This window comes from Pleurodeles waltl, chromosome 4_2 (genome assembly GCF_031143425.1).
Source record: "Pleurodeles waltl isolate 20211129_DDA chromosome 4_2, aPleWal1.hap1.20221129, whole genome shotgun sequence".
Classification (NCBI taxonomy): domain Eukaryota; kingdom Metazoa; phylum Chordata; class Amphibia; order Caudata; family Salamandridae; genus Pleurodeles; species Pleurodeles waltl.
In genome coordinates this window covers 818,502,176-818,524,051 of record NC_090443.1, presented here as the reverse complement: position 1 = coordinate 818,524,051, position 21,876 = coordinate 818,502,176, and the positions used below count along the sequence as shown (strand labels likewise).

The 21,876-nt window shown below is 42.6% G+C and overlaps 1 protein-coding gene across 3 annotated transcripts in view; it reads right to left on the bottom strand.

Annotated features, from left to right (window-relative positions):
- JAK1 (Janus kinase 1) overlaps nucleotides 1-21,876 on the bottom strand; it is a 481,031-nt gene that overhangs the window by 140,721 nt on the left and 318,434 nt on the right. For all 3 annotated transcript variants that reach the window (XM_069232503.1, XM_069232505.1, XM_069232504.1), the window contains exon 13: nucleotides 9,077-9,164. In XM_069232503.1, the coding sequence (XP_069088604.1) occupies nucleotides 9,077-9,164 (88 nt within the window). The remainder of the gene's footprint in view (nucleotides 1-9,076; nucleotides 9,165-21,876) is intronic.

Here is a 21,876-nt window from a genome sequence, read left to right as displayed (position 1 = left end):
AGATTTCCCATTAGAAGAATTATTCTGTTGTACTTTGCTGTATGCTTCCACATGATCTCAGCTGCTTTTACATAGAGAGCTTGATCCATGACCACAACAATTTTCGCCAAATGCAGGGATTCCCTTATCAGTTCTGACAGTTTCAAAATTTCATAAACAGTTGTCAACTTAGATGCAAGGGCATTTAATGGTGGGCATGTAGCCATTGGAATCCTGTGATACACTAATTAGGTCTCTAGTATTGATGTCAAATCCTGTCCAACTTGGTACACTCTGTGTGAGGCTCGCTTCTGGTCTTATTTTGTGCAAGCTTTAATTGGGCAACACATTCCGGCATGACTTTGGTACTTGTCATCAATGGCTGAGGCCCAACTCGTTAACCAGAAACGTACATGAATTTTTTTTCAGTATTTGTGGTGGTCAAAGTTCTTTGCTTTAGCTTCTGAGTGCTTGAAGAGCAGCTTTAAAAGGTTGTGGTGCAAACAACTTTGGCTGCACAGCTATACCGGTAGACTCAATGAGTTGCCCCCTTACCAATAAGCGTCTCCAGCCTATCAATGTTATCCCATGCTAAGTTAGTGAAGACATAAGCCTGAATGTCGAGGCGGTATCATTTTTTTCCAGTTGCGAGTATGAAATCCCAGACTGTCTGTGCAAATGATTGCAACACTGCCTCGCAACGATTTTATAGCGTATAGGAGAAACAAAGGCTTGGGGGGGTTGGTGGGATGTTCTGCTGGCCATTTTTGACTGCATATATATTGTCCTGACTGAATGTATAAGTAAGGTGACCCTTTTGGATGGCTTTGTGTTTTCTGGATCTCCAGTCAGAAGTCCTAATAGGAACTGTTTAAGGTAATTAGGCACTGTAAATGAATCTTTATCAATGTCTGATGCACGATATGGCCATGGTGTTGATACCAAGTTTGTTTTAATCATTGTTCTTATGTGCAATGATGTTTGATCAATGATCTTGTTTATGTCTGTTGCCTTAACCTTTAAAACTGATAATTCTCTTTTCTAACTCTGGTTTTATCTTACAACTCTTCCTTGGTTGTCTGGAATTATGTGGAGGCTGTCACCGAACTCAGAGTCCAATTTTCTTCTAATATGCTTCTTTGTTGATTCATCTATTCCCTGTATTCCTCTGTGTGTCATGAGGGTTTCAAGCCTTTCAGTGAAAGTCATCACACATATTACCTCTTTGCTAGTAATAACCACAGTTCTAATATATTGAAAGAGTTAATCATATGTTCTCATATATTTTTGTAGTGATAATCGGTTTGAAAGCTAGATGCAGGATCTTCCTCCTTTCCTTTAACCCTTGTGCAGTTCCTATAACAAGATGCATGATAATGGACTTCTGCAGCCACTATGTCCCTATTACAACCTGCTAAGATCTTTGAATCACAATTAATGGTTGCATACTCTCAAAGCATTTGATCAACTCTAAGCTCTGTTGCCTTGATTAATTTCTCACATGGTGATGTTCCCTTGAAGCATTTTATCTTTCCCAAAATATACATTCTTCCACATACACATTTGACTTTAATGGTGTTCTTCTGTTTAAGTGTTTACTCATGCACTCACTCGTTCCAGCATCATCACTAAGACTTTAGATTCGGCTTTTCGCTGTAGTCTGTAAATCTCTCTTCATAGTAAACAGGCTCCTGTACTCCCTGTGGTAAAATACTTTGGGAACCGTGTTGCTGTCCACATTTCTCCCAATGTCTAACAGTGGAAAGTGATTCATTATTTGAGCTGCCTCTAACAAAGTTTTCCATGATGAGTAGTCCTGTGGCCTTGTCAGCGTAACTTTATGTTGGACATTTTACCATAAATGAATTGTTTACTGGGGATCAGAGGGACAGGATGTGCTTGTTTCAGTCTTCTTCATGATGCTGCATGGTCATTCACCACCAGCTGTGGAAAAAGGCCACTTTCCATGAGAGGTACTGAAGAGGACCTGAATGAAGTGGCTCGAAAGAGGACCCAGAAGCCTAGTAAGGACAATACTGAGGTTCCATGATGGTGCAGGGGGCATTCTTGGTGGGATGACCTGTTTAAGACCTTCCATGAATGCTTTAATTACTAGAATCCTAAAAAGGGATTGGTGTTGTCTGTTGTGTAAGTACGCAGCTATAGCTGCAAGATGTAAGCGAATGGAGGTGTAAGCTAAATTAGCTTTTTGTAAATGAAGCAAGGAGCAGACAATGTCTAGGAGAGTAGCCTTGATGTGTTTAATATGTTTGGGTTGACAGTGGAAAACAAAGCGTTTTGACTTTGTAGCATAACATGCTCGGGTAGAGGGTTTACAAGCTTCTCTAGGGAAGTTCATGCACTATGCAGGCAGATCTAGATAACCAAACTCTATGACTTCAGGAGCCATACTGCAAGGTTGAGGGATTTGGGCGCTGGGTATCTGAACTGACTTTGGTTCTGAGTGAGAAGGTATGGCCTATTCAGAAGCTTCTCGTGGGGGCTACTGAAAGATCCAGTAGTGTGGTGAACCAAGGTTGACATGCCCATGTTGGAGCTACAAGAATCATTCTGAGAGATGTCTGCCAGATCCGTTGAACTAGAAATGGAATGAGAGGGAGAGGAGGAAAAGCACAGGCAAATATCTCTGACCAGTTCATCCATAGAGCACTGTCTTTGGATTGAGGTTGTGGGTATCTGGAGGCAAAGGTTAGGCATTTTGTGTCTTCTGCTGTGGCAAAAAGATCTATCGGAGGTGTTCCCCACTTTCAAAGTAACCTTGATGGACTTGTGGGTGGAGTTCCCATTCATAAACTTGCTTCTACATCCTGGTCAGCAGGTATGCAAAGTTGCTGTCCATTCCTAGGAAATACTCTGCCACTATGTGAACATGATGGTGGAGAGAGAGTTGTGACAATTGGAGTGACCTTGATTCCGACCCCCCCCCTTGTTTCGGAAGGTAATACATTGATCCCATATTATCTGTGCGGACTAGGACAACTTTGTGAGAGGTAATGAATAAATGCTTTCAGGGTTGGAAATACTGCCTGACGCTCTAGGAAGTTTATGTGTAGCGACTGATGATGAGAATTGCAAAGACCCTGTACTGAGAGGTCAAGAAGGTGAGAGCCCCAGTCTGTGTGTGTGGCGTATGTTGTCAGAATGATCTGACGCACAGGGTCTAGAAAAGGCCACTCTTTCAACAGGTTGGTGGTGTTCTACCACTGCAGAGAGCGGCAAGTATTGCGGTCTAACAACACTAGATCTTCCCACTGACCCTGTGATTAAGCCCACTAATGAGACAGACATTGCTGTAGAGGACGCATGTGAAGTCTGGCATGGGGAACAATGGCAATGCAGAAGGCTATCATCCTTAACAGTCACATTATGGCCCTGACTGTGTATGAACAATTCTCTTGAAACTGGGGGAGGAGAGACAAAGTTGTGAACACATTCCAGACTGGAGTAAGCAATCTCTAATTCTGCATTGAGTATAGCTCCTAGATATGGCTGTATCTGGCTAAGCAGAAGGTGGGATTTGGGGAAGTTAAGTGTGAAACCTAGGTTGTGCAGAAGGTCTACTGTCATCTGAGTGTGGTGTCGGCATGGTGAAAACGTGCTGGCTTTGATGAGCCATTCGTCTAGATAAGGCAATATGCGTATGTTTTGTCTTCTTAGATGTGCTGCTACTACTGCTAAGCACTTTGTGAAGCCGTGGGAGCTGTGGTGACTACGAAAGGTAGAACCTTGATTTTATAGTGTTTTCCTGCAATCATCAAATCTGAGGTATTTGAGGTGTGAAGGGTGAATGAGGATATGGAAGTAGGAATCCTTGAGATCTAGGGCGGTCATAAAGTCACCCTTTTGTAGAAGTGGGATAACATCTTGAAGAGTGACCAGGCGAAAGTGCTCAGATAGAATATAATGGTTTAAGGGCCTTAAGTCCAGAATGGGCTTTTTTGGGAATGCGGAAGTATAGAGAGTATACTCCTGTTCCCTGATATTGTATTGAGACTGGCTTGATGGCTTCTTTGAGAAGACAGGAGTGTACCTCTTGTTTGAAAAGAAGAAGGTACTCCTGCGAGAGCTTGTGAGACCGAGCGGAAATGTTTTGGAGTAGTAGTAATGAGCTCAAGAGAATAACCAAGTTGGATAATGGATAGGATCCGACGGGTGTGAAGTGGGGGGTGGGTAGGCGTAGATAGCCACTGTTTAGCTGTTGAGGTAGAGAAGTTGGCGGTGTTGGTCTACCCTCTACCTCTTACGTTGTTACCTCTATAGTTGCCTCTAAAGAATCCTCATGAGTAGGAGCTGCAAGGCTGTCTGGCTGGTCTGAAAATGGAGGCCTCTGAGGTTGTTGGTTTATAACAACCTCGAAATGTGGGGCATTGAAAAGTACCTCTCTGTGAGGGAGATAGTAAAACACCCATGCCATTTGCAGTATCTGTGTCTCTTTCAGCTTCAAGGGTAGAGTGCAATTGACGACCGAAAAGACGCTCCTTATCGAAGGGCATATTTAACACTGCTTGTTGTACCTCAGGTTTAAAACCTCAGCACCTAAGCCATCCAGGTCTCCTAACTAAAAAGGCAGTATTGATACCTCGTGCAGCTGTGTCCATGGCATCTAGGGCACATTTGATGGCATTATTACTAATTGTCTGCCCTTCAGTGACAATCGGTTGTTCCCTTTTACAGTGCTCATCTGGGAGAAATGGGAAGTGCTTCTCCATTTCATCCCAGTGAGCCTGAACATGTCTAATAAGTAAAGCTTGTGAGTTGGCAATACGCCAGTGATTGGCTAATTGCGTAGCCATTCTTTTACCTGCGGCATCAATCTTTTAACTTTCCTTATCTGGGGGAGGAAAGTTCCCTGTGGCTTGACTATTGTCCCGTTTACAAGTGGTAGAAGCCACAACAGAATCTGGTGGTACCAGAGATCTTATATGTGAAGGATCTGAGGGGGCAGCCTTGTATTTTTTTTATCAACTCTAGGGGTGATAATTCTAGAGCAAACTGGTTCCTTAACGATGTCATCAGCATGATGAAGCATGCCAGTGAGCATGGGGAGGAACTGAATATCCCTATGCAATGATGTTAGTGTGTCAAAAAAAAAGGCTTGTTCAATCGGATCCCTGTGAAGGTCCACATTGTGGAAGGCGGCTGCTCTCTCTCTAGCAATCACCTGTTAGCAGGATGTAGCATCTTTTGGTGTTGAAGGGTATGCAGGGTATAGATCTGGATCCGTAGAGATCATGGGATCTGGGTCATATGTATCCCAGTGATCTGGGTCCTGGTGTGTGTCACCTAAGTCTCCACCAGTGAATAATTGGGAACCCTGTAGTGTTACGTCTGCTGCAGTATGAGAGGTGAGGGGATGAGGATGGAAGAGAGGTAGGTGGTGGAGAAGATAGAGGAGGAAGAGGATAAGACTTGTGAATGCTGATAGCCATTTCCTTGATCTTCTTTGGAGGTGGAGATGTGTCCAGAGCCTACTGAAAAGATAATTTTCTCTTGAAGGTGATGGGGGGGGTGCAATGATACACCCTGAACCCTACTGGATATGGAGCCGGCGATGACGAGCATCCATAGTCTCCAAAATGGGTTCAGCTGTAGATGTAGTAGTCGAAGATTGACTGGAGTCTTTTGGTTCTGAAGAATTTGAATCCCTTGTTTTTGCCACCAAACTTTTCAATCAGTGCCTTTTTGTTGGTAACAAAGCTGAGGTAGTGCTTGTTTAGCTTGGTGCCGGAGTAGTTGGTGCAGAGGTTCAAGGGGGAATAGTACCGCTGTCTCGGACTGCATATGTCGAGGTCGACGACGTTAACTTAGTCTGGCCGATTTTCAGTGCCAAGCAGAAAGCGGGGGCATCAGAGTTCGTTTTTCAGAGCTGGGAAAGGCCCGAAGGCAGTGGTGGTCCAGCAACCTCAGTAAAGTATTTTTTGGAAGTCCTAGAGGGGGCAGGAGGGGGCAATGGTGCTCAAAGGTTGCGCCAGCGTGACTTCTTGGCTTTTGATATCCAACTGGACGTCGGAGTCCTGGATGGAGAAGTCCTCCTCCTGTTACGGCTCCTCCTGTGCGTGCTCCTCCCCGAAGATGTTTGAAGTGTCTTCCAAGGTCTTGTGCGCCATCTCTAGTTTAGTCTAGTCCTCTGGTCCTGAAGCGTCTTTTTTGATCGGAAGGATCTGCAGGCGTCACAGGTGGCTTCTTGATGGCTGGGGTAGAGACAGAGGTTACACACCAGATGTTGGTCGGTGTGCAGGAATTTGGAGTGCCACCGAAGGCAGAATTGAAACAGCAATTGTTCCATCAGAATGGCATGCTGTTCAGAGCCAGCTGGTGAGGTAAGCCTGAAAGGGCAAGGATGCCCTGAAGGGAGTTCGGTCGGTTCCCGAACCAATGGGGTGAGATGAGCACGATAATAGAGAAGCGCAAACAAAGACAAAACCGTTGATTTAAGGAAAGACAGTAGAAAGATTTCGAAACAGAAGCGAAGAGAGACACAACTAAACCCGATGGCGAAGAGAAAACAATCTAACAAAGGAGTCAATGCCCATGCACAGTATCACCAAGAAGGAGGAGTCACTGAATCACGTGACTCAAAAATGCTTCTTCAAAGAAAAACAACTTGCAACACTCCGAACCCAACACTAAATGGCAGGAGCATACAGAGCATGTGTATCTACAGCCACACATCACATCGAACTGTTACTGAAACAAGCCAATAATCTGCTCCCTAAGAAATCTTTCATGAGAAAAATATTAAAGGTACGTGGAGTGCCTCTGAAAATGACCCTAAAAAACACCTGAGAAGGCTGAGGTCATATTTTGGCCAGTCTAAGGCTGCCTAGAAGATATTAGATTCCAGACTGATCCAATTTAAGAAAAAGCTTAATCTTAAGACCTCTCTCTTCTCATCATTGTCCAGAGAACAACAGTAATTCATAATATCACCCCTTTCCAGATCCTCAGAGTCAACAAACCAAATACAGGGGTTTGCCTTAAAAAGGGTCATAATCCTATCGGCAGAAACCAAAACAGGAAGTAACAGTTGGGATTTTGGATCGCTCACTGAAAACTCCAGAATAAAATAGGTTTTATACTCAAATGGAAAGTTTATAGCATTCGAGCCTAATGCGAATCTGGATGGACGCACACTCCCTGGAGTTGAAGAAGTACCTTCACCTGCGAAAAAATATGAATGATTACTACTGGGCAGAAGTAGGAGCAGACATAGTTAAAAGTAGTTTAAATATCTGTTGCAAATGTCTGAAATGTTCTGTGGTCTTTGATGTTGCAAATAGGAGAGTAAGTGTCCGAAAATTCTAACCACTCTAGTGAGTCACTAATTTGCAGTCCTCTGAAAATGTAAACCAGTTGGTGTGTGCAAAGGATCCAATATTAAAATTGTTGCATAAAAGATTTAGGATGGGTCTTTATAATTCACTTTTTTCTCAATGGAAGAGAGAAACCCAAATAACTCTCTAGCACCCCAAATAATTTGTTTTCATTTCTTCTTATATGACTTTGGAAAACGTTTGAATCTTTGGAGGCATTGAAGGGACAGAATTAAAAGCTCAGGCATAACTCGTGCTTTTGGTCTAAAATATCCAAACATTCATATCTGATCACCTGCCTCCAGATGTAATAGTGTCATAGGATTTTGTCTCACACCACAGTCTGAATCTTGGTTGTTTGAGCTGGATCCTCAATACCCTAATTGTGATTCATATTTGTTCTTCATGTTTACGATTTGGCTTAATATGTTTTACAGTGACTAGTGGATTTTGGCATATATAGTCGGAGATCTTTAATAATTCGAATCCGGGTCATTTTGGGATACCAATATGGATACTGTCCAACTGGTAATATGTGGCTGATGTAGTCTAGGGCATAGTCATTTGTTGAGAATCCACAGCATCCTTTTACCAGACTGGCTCTGGGGTGTTGGTATTAGAGTGTTATTTGGTTTTGTGAACTGTTACATTGCTTTGTGATGAATGTGGGGCGTTCATGAGCTTGGCAAGATCCAACTACATGGTAACCCTGATATGAGACAGATATATGTGATTAGCTCTGTCTAATGAGTTATGTTGTATGTAGTGATTGTTTGACTATTATAGATATTGCCCTTGTAAATTGAGTAGTCTAAAATGTGTTGGGATCGTGCAATGTTCTGTTTAATGCGTTCTTTACTACAGTATCTTGCTTCTTACTGGATGATGCTGTTGTGAGCAGAGTCATACCAAAATACATGCAGTAAAAGCCTGTAGTCCCATTCATGGGCAGAGACTGGTTATGAGATGTACTCTGTAGCGGACACCGTTGTGAGCTTAGGGCCAGATGTAGCAAAGGGTTTTACCCATTCTGTGTCTATGGGAAAATGTGTTCGTACATATGGCCCTTAGTGACCTCCAATGATTTGGACTGTCTGCGCTTTGTTAAATGTGTGTGCTGGGTCTGTCTAAGGTAGAGTATTGTATATTTGTGCTGTTATTGCTTGAAGTTAATTACTGTAGTGGGTGTGGTGATAACCAACTATATCTTGTATAATAACTGTGTTGGATGCATGAGGGTTGTTCTGCCTAATGTTTTCTGTAAGATTACAGGGTAAGCAGTCTGTCAATGTATTACTTCCTCTTGTTTACTTCAATATTAGAGACAAAACTTTTACTATATGTTTTTATCATCACTAGTTTAGTTAGGAGGGTCGTATCTGGTTCTTCATAAGAGTCAACTGCACTTTTTGTATGTTGGATGTCATGCTCTAACAGCTCCAGAAGACCGAGAGGACTGAAAGGCAGAAGCACAAGGAGCAGAAGTGACAGCACTTACAGATTTTACAATCACAATAAAAAAAAAAGTTTTATAATGCTGATGAAGCTGGTCATTCAGGTGCTATAATGGTACTCTCAAGCAAGTATCTCCACATCGATACCTCTTTTACCATTGCATCTTCCATTATGACAAGGATACAATAGGTGACATACAGCAAGTAAATTCTACCATGTTAAGGGTTATACAGTTAAAAAAACGATTCAATATTATAAATTATGACTTAATTACATAATGGCATGATTAAGATAAAATTCAAACTTACTTTCCACATCACGCACACAGACCCCATGGAGCAGGACAATGTGTTTATGTGAAACTTGCCTCATCATGCTTGCTGTTTCAAAAAACGCCTGGTGAAAAAGCAATATTTTTAAAATAGAATAGATAAAGTGTATATATTTGTACAATATCATAACTCAAGACACTATTCCAGTACAAAAGTTTAACATACTGAAGGCTTGCTAGCTGAAGTAATGCAGTGATCTGGGAATATGTTCTCCTACACTCTCTGCGACACATGGCTCTGTTCAACTCACCATTGCTTCACACAGCTTGGGCTCAAAACGACCTAGTTATCTTTGGTTTTATGTGGTTTAAACATCCCTTAACACATGAACAGATAACATCCGAAGATAAAGTCAGCCAGGTCTGTCGCAAAATTTCCTCTTAACTTGACTTGTGGGATTTATTGTGGTTTCCAAGTATAAAGAAGCTGTATCTTTATATTTTTAAGTCATTCAAAATTAAACCACACAGTAGAATACCACTCAAAAGAACACGGAGAAGAACTTTTAGTGCAGCAATATCAACTCTACACAACCAAACTGTGCTGCTGTGACAGTGAACAAAACCATATTGCCCATCAAACATGACAATTTTGAATAAGAGAAATATGAAAGCAAACAATTTCAACCATTATAGGAAAACCAACACAATAATCATTATTCCTGTCTGGGTCCACAGAAATAAACATATTGATTTACTCCACAGAGGTCTATCGCAACTGTTGGCGTCTCTCCCCAGAATACCATCATCCTTGCTAAATTGATTGAAGATACTATCCTCATAGGGTTATAAAGAGCTATCCAGAGCTTTACATACCAATTTGAAGGCAAGGACACAAAAAGACAGGAAGGTCAATAATCCAGTCAATAAAAAACATTATGGTAATCAATAATGCTTTCTGCAGGATCCACACATCCAAGGTTCAATGAATGTTTTACATTTTTTCTCTTCCATAGACAAGCTGTGGATGGGAGGCTTTGCAAGAAAGGCAGTTTTCTAAGCTACCCTCATTCCTGGGTCACAAGCACTAAGTGTCCAGCGCTGCCTCGGCTAACAATATAAAAGCATCAAGCAGCGGACAGAACACTCAAGGGCTAATACTCTTCCAACTCATAAAGGCTAAATCAAATCAAATAAAACACACATATTTGGGATTTACACTTATAGCAGGATAACGGGGAAGAGGTTTAAAGAAAAAGCTTACATGCTTTTCAATAGTCTTTAAATGGACTGATGGCCTAGCGCCCTCTGACCTGAATGAAAATGATACATCCACTCACTCTAAGAAACTTACATTTATCAGTAAAGGGTCTAGATCGGCTCATCTTATTCCCCTTACCACTATGGGCAGCAGAGGCTTCTACAAACTAACTCTTCTTAGATAAAGTCAGACAAGCTGTCAAGCAGGATGGAATGATAGAGATTTGGGAAGCCTGCAGACAGGTCTAAAAGAATTAGAACTGTGTAGTGTTGTGGTACTGAAATGACTATTCTGTGTTTAACAAAAGGGGAAGATGTAGGGATGTGGAATAACAGTATCTTCCTAACGTAAGTGCTGAACATGTAATTAAGAACCTAATCGAGTATCTTCAGACTCTTGTGCGAAGACCCTGCCTTACAGCTACAACAGACTTCCAAATATGATCTATCATAAAGACAAGCACCTGGGCTGCCAGAAGTCCGGCATGAACATTGGCAAAAAGGCAGTATTTTCCACAAAGGCACTAAGCCCTGAAGTTGGAAAGTGTTTATCAAAGGATACTGAAATGGGAGTTATAATTTTCTGGAACTGTTTAAAAACTAAAACAAGGAAAGGATCCAAAAGGAATCACAAGCACCAATTTTACCCTGAATCAAAGACTGTCTGAAGGGGCAACACCGAGTCAGGATAGAGATAAAGGTGGAATGCGTATCAAGAAACTAACTGCTATCTTCAGGAGGCTTGAGACGATAGGAGAGGGGGGACGTAGACAGAAACCTTTGGGGATTTGCAGAGATTGTATTTTCAAAAAAAGCTAGAAATGGTAGCAGATAGGCTGAGAATGAGTGACGGCCTGCACACCAGATGCAGGGTGAGGCAGAAAGTCATCTAAAACAGAAATGGGCTTGTCTTGGGAGTGCCTACGTTGAGTGCCCGCTATGTGCACCTGCATCGGCATCAGCCTTAAAAGTGTGCTGGCATGGAAAAGAGGTGCATGTAAACAGAGAAAAGAGATAAGCAGTAGGAGAAAATGAAACACAAACTACAAAGTAACATGTTACACCATGCAACAAACAAACCAAGTAAAACTAAAACGATAAAGCACCTTTGAACTCAGATTAAAATAACCAGATAAAATAAGAATGATAGAGGTGGGACAAAACCCCAAAATTATTTATGAAAATAAAAAATGGCAGCACAAGAAAACTCTTTAGGATCAGCAACCGATGCCACAGAAAGGTATTATTATTCTTTCAGATAACCTTACGTTATTGCAAACTAAAGGTTCAGAGGGACACATTTTCCAAGCCATGTAGTTACCAGGATTTGATTCGTCACTGGAACCTTATGAATTTTGTGATTTTCTTAGACTCAATGGTAACCAATATTAATAATGTCCTCTTGTTGAATACGCTGTGCACAGCCAATTGTTTATTTGGCCTGATGTAAGCCTAACAAAAGCACTTTTGGCCTGGCAGGGGTAATAAACCACTATACAGATGCTAATACATGGCAAGGTTTCAGTAGCCTGTGATAACTATCCCTCTGTCTGACTTGGCCAGCCTGAACTGCAGGGAAAAAGAAGATGGGAAGGAGAGTGGAAACAATTAAAGGAAGAATCGAAACATGTCCCACAACATGTTTATTACCAATAAAAGATATTTACGCTTATTTAAAGAAGCAGTGTGACGTGGTGTTAAAAACCATTTTAAAAGCGAAACTAAACTATCATGTGCCTTATTGGCCCAGAATATGTCTGTATTGTATCAGGAATAAAGAAAATTTGGCTTCCAAATTGGCAACAATTTGTTTTGCAACGATTATCCAGTATACAACTCTGCAAATTAATTTTATTACAGAAAACTGATCCTGTGAAAGTCCAATGCGTCCAGAATAGGAAAATAGCAGACTTCAGGGTAGAAAGATGCCACAATAGAAAGCCAGGCTGTCAGGGTCATGAACAAGTGAAATTTTGAACAACAACCTATAGTAGATCCACTCTCTGATGCTGATAAATCACTCTGTGAATCTGAAATCCAGACGGGCTTTTTCACAGTAGAGTCAATCCATGAACTGGATTCTTGTGAGTAACATACCCTCCCAACTGGATGGTAATGACAAGATTTGTTTTGAGCAGCATGTGCTGAATAACGTATTTGGGAACATGACTGGTGTTGTACTTAGCTCTCAGGAGTGGTCTCTAGACATTTTCTCTGTGTTCCCCCTGACACCACCATTAACCCCCAGGGTGCCTGGGGCGAGCTGGTCTCGTCCAGGCACACGGTTTCCGTGTGCCTGGATGAGATCAGCTTGTCCTGCACCTGGGCCCAGTCGGGGATGGAGGTGGGAATCGCTTCCCCTTCCACCCCCGACCCTCCAACCCCCTCGGCAATCTGATGACGTCATCAAAAGCTGCAGAGGACGCGCTGGAAGCCATTTGCTTCCAGCACGTCAAGAGAAAGGACCCTTTACAGGTGAGTCCTTCTCTTTTTGGTGGTTTTGGAGGGGAAAACAGACACAGGGGGGGAAGGAAAGAGTTTTTCCTTTCCCCCTGTGCTTGTTCTCAATGGATTCCTGCTCCACGATTGCGGGCAGGGCCCACGATCGAGGAGCAGCAATCCCCCCTAGGCACCTGGGACTTCCTCTGTAGTTTATTTTGGGGAGCAACCCCTTAGGCAAGGGTTGCTCCCCTGGGGGCAATAATGAATCCTATTTCGGCCCCCACACCGGGGGCAGATCAGCCGTTTTTCCAGCCGATCTGCCCCCAGGGTGTGTCGAAACCCACTAGGAACCAGGGATTTTATTTTCATGGCGTTTGTGGGCAGAAACCCCTTAGGCAAGGGTCGCTGCCACGAGGGCAATATTTTTTTATATGTTTCGCCCCCTCCCCCTGCACTAGATCTGCCTTGTTTTTGGTCGATCTCGCACCCGGGGGTCAAAACCCACTAGGCTCCAGGGACTGTGTGTTGTGTGTGTGTGTGTGTGTGTGTGTGTTTTGTGTCTTGGGAGCACCCCTTGGGCAAGGGTAGTTCCCCCAAAGGGGGGAAATTAGTGTTGGCCATTTGGGGCTATTTCTTTTAGGCTCATCTGCCCCCAAGGGGGGCAGAATCCACTTAGGCACCAGGGATCTTGTGTGTGTGTTTTGTGTGGGGGAGCAGCCCCTTTGGCAGGGGTCGCCCCCCACAGGAGGGCACATTACTGATGGCCATATCTGCTCTCCTGGGGGGCAGATTAGCCTATTTTTTTTAGGCCCACCTGCCCCCCAAGTGGGGCAGAAGCCACTTAGGCACCAGGGACAATTTCTAAGTTCTTGGTGATGGGGTGTTTGTCAACTGGCGAAGTATTTGTGATTATAACAGTTTATTTCTTTTTGTTCCAGTTCAAAGCTTTTGCTTCCTTTGCTGTGGATCCTTGCAGTTTTGGCAGTAGTTGTCCTGCGGTTTGCATAGCTGCATGTTTTCAGTAAGTAAAAGCAATTTACTCCAAAGGAGTATTGTTGACATGCATGAATGACATGTTTGTAGGTGGTGTACTAAATGCAGGCTTGTGTGTGAAATTGTCCTTAGATCTGAGCACAATGATATTTGTGTTGTCATATGTCTAATTTGCTTTTTTCTTTTTAGTGGGATATCATTGGTGATTGCTGTGTCTGTGCAGAGTAGTTGCTGGTGAGTAGCTTTTTCAGGCAAGTGAGTGGTAAAATTTTTTAGTACATAACTCTTTGTGATAAAGCTACACTTTGTTAATTACTTATTTTAGTGCTGGTTGTTGTTGGCAATCCATTTGTTGTTAGAAAGGATCATGGCTAGCTGCAGAGTGGGCGCTCAGCAGGTTGTTGGCATGCTTTTTGAGTCGTCTTCTGACCGTGATTATGAGATAGACTCTGCATCTGAGGCAGAGGAGGAAGTGAGAGATTCTGGCAGTGAGTTTTCTGTCCGAAAGGATTCTTCTGATGAGGAAGCCACACTCAGTGCAGATTAAGGGCCTGTTTTAGAGGAGGACATTGATGTGCCAAGAGTTCAGCAGCCTGGGGCTGAAGGGTTTCCCATTAGAAGACCTGACACCTGGATTGCCCCAAACATGGAGCAGCCACAGTTAACTGCATTTACTGGTCTCCCAGGGTGTAGAGCCAACAAGGAAAATCTTTTGCCTGTCAATTTCTTTCACTTGTTTTTTGACAATGTATTTTTGGAAGAGATTATTGAGCAGACTAATTTGTATGCGGAGCAATATTTGAGGGACAACGCTGCCAGACTTAGGCCTCAGTCTAGAGCTACTCAGTGGGTTCCCAAATATCTGGAAGAGATTAAAAGGTTTTTAGGTTTTACTTTTTTGATGGAGTTGATAAGGAAACTGTCACTGGCTTCTTATTGGTCTACTAGTCCCTTGATGGCAACGGCTATATTTCCTGCAACTATGACTCGTAATCGCTATTTACTTCTTTTTTGTATGCTGCATTCTGTAGACAATGCTTTAGCCTTGCCACGAGATCACCCTGATTGTGACCGTCTTTTTAAGATTAGGCCTGTCCTTGATCATTTTGTAGATCGGTTTTCAGAGGTGTATGTTCCAGGCAAAGAGATAAGTGTCGACGAGTCTTTGGTCCTGTTCAAGCGGAGTTTAGTTTTTAAGCAGTACATTCCAAGTAAGAGGGCACGGTATGGAATTAAATTGTATATGCTGTCAGAAAGTAGTACAGGATACTTGTACAATTTCCGGGTCTACACTGGTAGGGATTCCAGTATTGACCCCCCTGGTTGTCCACCCACTTTTGGAGTTAGCGAGAACATTGTGTGGGAACTTGGTAGATCACTGTTTAACAAAGGTCACCATATGTACGTAGATAATCTCTACACTGGAGTGCAGTTGTTCAAGAAGTTGTTTAGAGTGGACACTGTTGCTTGTGGCACAATCAGTTCTAACTGGAAAGGCTATCCAAGGGAGCTTGTCTTTAAAAAACTTGAGAGGGGACAGTGAAGTGCCTTGCGGAATAATGAGCTGCTAGCTCTGAAATTTTCAGACAGGAGGGATGTGTACATGCTATCTACCATCCATGATGAGAGTACTTCCCGTGATTGTTTGGGGTCAGGTTTGACTGTTTGGGGTCAGGTTGCCAAAGTGCGCAAACCTGTGTGCATTTTGGACTACAATAGGCACATGAGTGGTGTTGATAGAGCAGATCAGAGGTTGGAGCCTTACACTGCTCTTTGTAAGTCTTACGTGTGGTATAAAAAGTTGGCCCTACATTTATTTCATTTGCCAACTTTTAATGCTTTTATTGTGTTGAAGGATTGTTCGCTTGAGTTAAGGATGAAATTTGTTAAATTTCAGGAGTCAGTGATAGAGAGCCTTATTGTGGTGGAACAGGCAAGAGTTCCTGGAGTAGCAGTGGTGGAGGATGTGGCTAGATTGAAAGATCGCCACTTTCCAGTTCACATTCCTCCAACTCCCAAAAAAGACTTGCCCACTGAGAAATGCAGTGTATGTGCCCCAAGAGGTATCTGGAGGGAGAGCCGGATGTACTGTCCTGATTGCCCTTCAAAGCCTGGGCTGTGTGTGGCAGCTGTTTCAGGAGTTACCACACCAAAACATATTTTTGGGAAATATCGTGAGCGTAAACTCCCTGTTTTACATTTTCAGATGTTCAGTTTCACATTTCTGTCATGTTTTCAGTTAAAGCTTTTGTGTTTGTAGTTTTGTACTTATTTTATAATTAGTTAGTGGTTCTTTGTTGTTTATAAAAACAAAAAAAAAGTGATGGAGGTGTGCGTGGGGTGGCGCTTGGCTGGCGGTGTGTGTGGAGTGGCGTTTGGCTGGCAGTGTGGGTGGAGTGGCGCTTGGCTGGCGGTGCCAGCTAAACATTAGTCCACACACTCCCATCAGCTAGTATGATTGCTGTATCAGGCATGTGGGTGTATGTAAGTGATGGGCCCTTGAGTGGCGCTGTCTGACGATGCAAGTGTTGTAATGTGCTGGGCCTGTGGCTGGCAGCGTGAATGGTCTTGTCCATGTCATGTATGAAAGGTGTCTGAATGGACTGTAAAAAGGTTGGTGCCTTGACGCGGCTTAACAGCTCACGAGCTGTGAGTCATTGGTTCTGTTTTTTGGCCTTTCAGATATTAAGAGTGCATTTCACTTTTGTGAAATCTCTTGATAATAAAATTTGATCTACTGAACCATCACTCACCCTCTTACCAAATCCAACCAGGATGTGTGGTAAAAATTACAAAACCTGCTCAGCTGTAATCAGCTGTAATCAGGCATTGCAGCACACCTGTGACACGCTAGGTATCTCAGGTGGGACCCCAGTGATGAAACATGCCACCAACTTGGTTGAGGGGTATTTTTAACATAACCTAAGTGCGTTTCTTTTCACAATTTTAGTGTTTGGAACATCACAGAAGTACGTGAACACATCAAAATGATATATTACAAAACAACCTGTGTTTGGGGGGGGGAGGGGCACCTATGTTTTTGGTCCCGGGTGCGGCCTTCATCTAGGGAAACCTACCAAACTCAGGCATATTTTTTCAGAACTACACACCCCAAGGAGTGCAGGGAGGTGTGGCTTCTGTGGATCCCCCAACATTTTCTTACCCAGACTCCTCTGCAAACCTCAAAATTTCCTTTAAAAAAAAAAAACATTTTCCTGACTTTTCTTTGTAAGATCACCACTCCGGCACAAAGCAGAGTCAGCGTAAAGATGTATAAAACAAAAATATGTGCTTATCAACTTGCTTTGCTATCCCCTTAATCTGTACAGGTTTTTGGCCTTTTTCTGTTGCAGGCCCCAGGGCCCCCACAAAAGTGAGGTATGATTTTTATCGGGAGACTTGGGGGAACGCTGGATGGAAGGAAATTTGTGGCTCCTCTCAGATTCCAGAACTTTCTGTCACCGGAATGTGAAGAAAAAGTGTTTTTTAAGCCATATTTTGAGGTTTGCAAAGGATTCTGGGTAAGAAAACACTGGCAAGAGCCCCACAAGTCACTGGGATTCCCCTAGGTGTCTAGTTTTCAAAAATGCGCAGGTTTGGTGGGTTTCCCTGAGCTAGAGGCCAAAAACCACAGCTAGGCACTTTGCAAAAAACAGCTCTGTTTCCTTTGGGAAAATGTGATGTGTCCACGTTGTCACCCCATCTTATTTTCCCCTAGGTGTCTAGTTTTAAAAAATGCACAGGTTTTTGTAGGTTTCCCTAGTTACCGGCTGAGCTACAGGCCAAAAATTCACAAGTTGGCACTTTGTAAAAAACAGCTCTGTTTCCTTTGGGAAAATGTGATGTGTCCACGTTTTGTTTTGGGGCATATCCTGTCGCGGGCGCTAGGCCTACCCACACAAGTGAGGTTCCATTTTTATCGGGAGACTTGGGGGAATGCTGGGTGGAAGGACATTTGTGGCTCCTCTCAGATTCCAGAACTTTCAGTCACCGAAATGTGAGGAAAAAGTGTTTTTGTTGGCCAAATTTTGAGGTTTGCAAAGGATTCTGGGTAACAGAACCTGGTGAGAGACCCACAGGTCACCCCATCTTATTTTCCCCTAAGTGTCTAGTTTTCAAAAATGCGCCGGTTTGTTGGGTTTCCCTGAGCTAGAGGCCAAAAACAACAGCTAGGCACTTTGCAAAAAACAGCTCTGTTTCCTTTGGGAAAATGTGATGTGTCCACGTTGTGTTTTGGGGCATTTCCTGTTGGCGGGCGCTAGGCCTACCCACACAAGTGAGGTACCATTTTTATCGGGAGACTTAGGGGAACACAGAATAGCAAAACAAGTTTTATTGCCCTTTGTCTTTCTCTACATTTTTTCCTTCCAAATGTAAGACAGTGTGTAAAAAAGACATCTATTTGAGAAATGCCCTGTAATTCACATGCTAGTATAGGCACCCCGGAATTCAGAGATGTGCAAATAACCACTGCTTCTCAACACTGTGCCCATTTTGGAAATATAACGATTTTCTTGATACCTATTTTTCACTCTTTATGTTTCAGCAAATGAATTGCTGTACACCCGGTATAGAAAGAAAACCCACTGCAAGGTGCAGCTCATTTATTGGCTCTGGGTACCTAGGGTTCGTGATGAACCTACAAGCCCTATATATAGCCCCGCAACCAGAAAAGTCCAGCAGAGGTAACGTTATATTGCTTTACAAAATCTGACATCGCAGGAAAAAGTTACAGAATAAATTGTGGAGAAAAATTGCTTTTTTTTCACCTCAATTTCAATATTGTTTTATATCAGCTGTTATTTTCTGTAGGAAACCCTTGTAGTATCTACACAATTTACCCCTTGCTGAATTCAGAATTATGTCTGCTGTTCGGAAATGTTTAGCTTTCTGGGATCCAGCATTGGTTTCACACCCATTTCTGTCACTAACTGGAAGAAGGCTGAAAGCACATAAAAACTCGTAAAAATGGGGTACGTCCAAGTAAAATGCCAAATGTGTTAAAAAATTGGGTTTTCCGATTCAATTCTGCATGTTCCTGAAAGCTGGGAAGATGGGGATTTTAGCACCGCAAACCCTTTGTTGATGCCATTTTCAGGGGAAAAAAAACACCATCCTTCTTCTGCAGCCCTTTTTTCCTTTTTTTAAAAAAAAAAAAAATCAAAAACCCAATTTTCGCTCTATTTTGGCTAACTTCTTGGTCTTCTTCAGGGGAACCCACAAACTCTGGGTACCTCTAGAATCCCTAGGATGTTGGAAAAAAGGACTCAAATTTGGTGTGGGTAGCTTATGTGGGCAAAAGATTATGAGGGTCTAAGTGCGAACTGCCCCAACTAGCCAAAAAAAGGCCTGGCAGCGAAGGGATTAAGAGAAGACAGGGAAAAGATTGAATACATATTCAGAAAGGGTCCGCTAGAACCCTAGTAGTTGGAGGAGAATCCAGAATATGTAGAAATTTAAATAACACCTAGGTTGTGTGGTGTGAAGTCCACTGATATTAGATAGGAAGCTACAAACACATTCAGATTTCATCAAACACAATGTACACTCCAGTAAATCTTGGCACCCTGAAAATGCTGGCTGCATGTAAAGCTCTGAAAAAATATCCATGTTGAAAAACCATCATTAAAGGTTACATTAAAGCTTATTACTCTCCACCATTAGATATTTTTTGCTCATGCATGTGTTTTAACAAGATAAGTCTTTTTTTACACAGGAATGATGCCAGAATATCATCTGAACATGTCCCTTGACTCTGGCTTCTGTATACTGCAATAATACCTCTCAAAGAGATTAAATTAACTTCAACATCACTGCTATGCTATCTCCTTTAGTAGTGTGCTTTATAGGGGTGTAGTGAGTAAGCTCCGGCCCTACTATGGAGTGGTCTGTCGTTTTTACACAGCAGATTTTGATGCAAGCTAAAATCTGTGTGGTATTCCATGCCTGAAGCAGGGGAGACCTTTGCATGTATCCTCACGTTGACTGAAGGTCCGTCATTCAAAACTCATTCGTTCTGGTTCGATAGGAACAAGGATTGCTTTTAAAATATGCATGCAAAGCTCTGTCAGCTTGAGTTGTTAGGAATTTGTTCAAAATAGTAAGGAATGAGATGTAGGGAGAAGGTTATGGTTCTCTGAAAGTTGGATACCACTTTAGCAATGAACTGCGGCTGTCCCGTTGTCTGCCTCTCAGTTCCCCCGCCTCATTCACAGAGGGCTGGGGATCCGATGCCAGAGTTCTAGCCAGCTCAGCTGTTGGAAACGCCCTCCCAATACGCCAGTTGCAGCAGGACTGCTGCTCCACGACATCTGAAGGCCTGCTTTACTTAGGCCAGAGCTTACAATGCCATTTTCTCCTGCCATTCAGTGTGGCCAGGGGCAGAAAAAGCTATCATTGAGCTCAAGTGCAGGGTTAAAAACTCCATTGCATAGGAGACATTTTTATTTATATATTTGTAAAACAAATACATGCTTTAGGGATTTGCCTTTGAAAACCAAAACCAAAATTCCTGGACTGTCCATGTGGAGAAGACCTTATAGAACCAGCAGCAAAGTAGGGCATCTGATGTGCCAGGAGTTTGGCAGGCCACCCCCTCTCGGGCAAAATGAGGCCATTAATCTCTGAAGGTGATACAAAGTAAAAGGAAGAGAATAACAGAATCACACATTTACCTTTTGATGGTGCACTCAAATTCTGTAAGCACTATATTTCACTCCTATAGTGGCATCGCTTATCTGACAAGGGGAAAAAGTATTATTAGTTCTTTCTGAAAGTCTTCAATCTAAGAGTCTGTAAATAGAGGTTGATCATCTGGCTGTTATCTTTACTTTGTTCTCGCTGTTATAAAGAAGTGACCAAATCTTAGGATTGACTGAGGTGGCGCGGTTAAGCGGATAGAGTTAGTGATGCAGATGGAAATAAGTATCTTTCCATCTGTTTCTGGGTTACCAGTAGCCTCATATGCAGTCCAACAGATATGTATATTGTGTCCATGGCGCAATGTTCTCCTGTGGGCGTCAGTTCATCTTGCTTGGTTCACGGTTTCTCCTATGCTTTCTACAGTATTTTTCCTTTGAGAGAGTAACAAACATCTGGAATGATACAGCTCCAGGTGCTCTCTTGTGTAGTTGTCCCGGGGTTTAGGAGAGACGTTTACATGAATCCATTTTCTGGAAATCGCGGAGAGCTGCTGGTAATTTTCAGCAATTTAAAAGGCATGGCTTTAAAGTGATAAAGTTAGGCTATATAGTGAATGTCAGGCATTTGAATTGTGCACGGATAAAGGCCAGACTTAGAGGTTGGTGGATAGAGTATTCCATCACAACAGTGATGGAATACCCTTCTCTGACAAACTAAAGGTCCACTTGCCTCGTTTAGAGGTGAATGGACCAATAGTAGGCCAACAAAGGATCCTTCTTTATTTCAGTCATACCCTCCGACTGCCCAGTAGTAGTTCTAAAAGTCTGTTCGTATGCTGTCCGTCAAACTTTAATATCAACAGAAACTGGCTTAACTGTGGTTTATGCTAATTTCAGAAGATGTCCGTGGGGTCAAGAGTATTTCTAAATTTGGACGGCGGGATGTCCGTCAATGCAACTGAGTAATTTACTCTGTCACCCATATAGACATTACTCTGTTCTCCAAATTCTACATCAGGACCTAAGTATTTGAATGTGTGCAGATCAATAGGGCTTAGAAAATCTATCAACTGGCTGGGAAGATAGGTTCTTAAAATCAGCAGTTTAATCACTGTTTTCTGAAGAACGTGTTCAATTTCCTTAGCTGTAGGACAGGTTTGAGATATTTTAGTTTTTTTAAACTGCTTATTATCCTGAATATGGCCACATATTCCTTCCAGACTAAGACTGTAATTTAATTTTTGGGACAGTTCTAAGATTTCCTACTAACATGGCAGGGACATTTTCAACAAAAGTGATTCTGCCGATAAGCCATGAGCACTTTCAACAATAATGCTGTCAGCTGCTTCTCATGGCAGTGAGCTTTGCATGTCTTTTTTTGTTTCAGAGAAATGGGGAGAATGGGAACCATTTCTTCTTTTTATTGCCCAGGTCCATAATTCCGCGTATAGTGGTCCCGGGGAGAAAAGTAACTTCGGAAGACACTGCATCTGTATGGAGG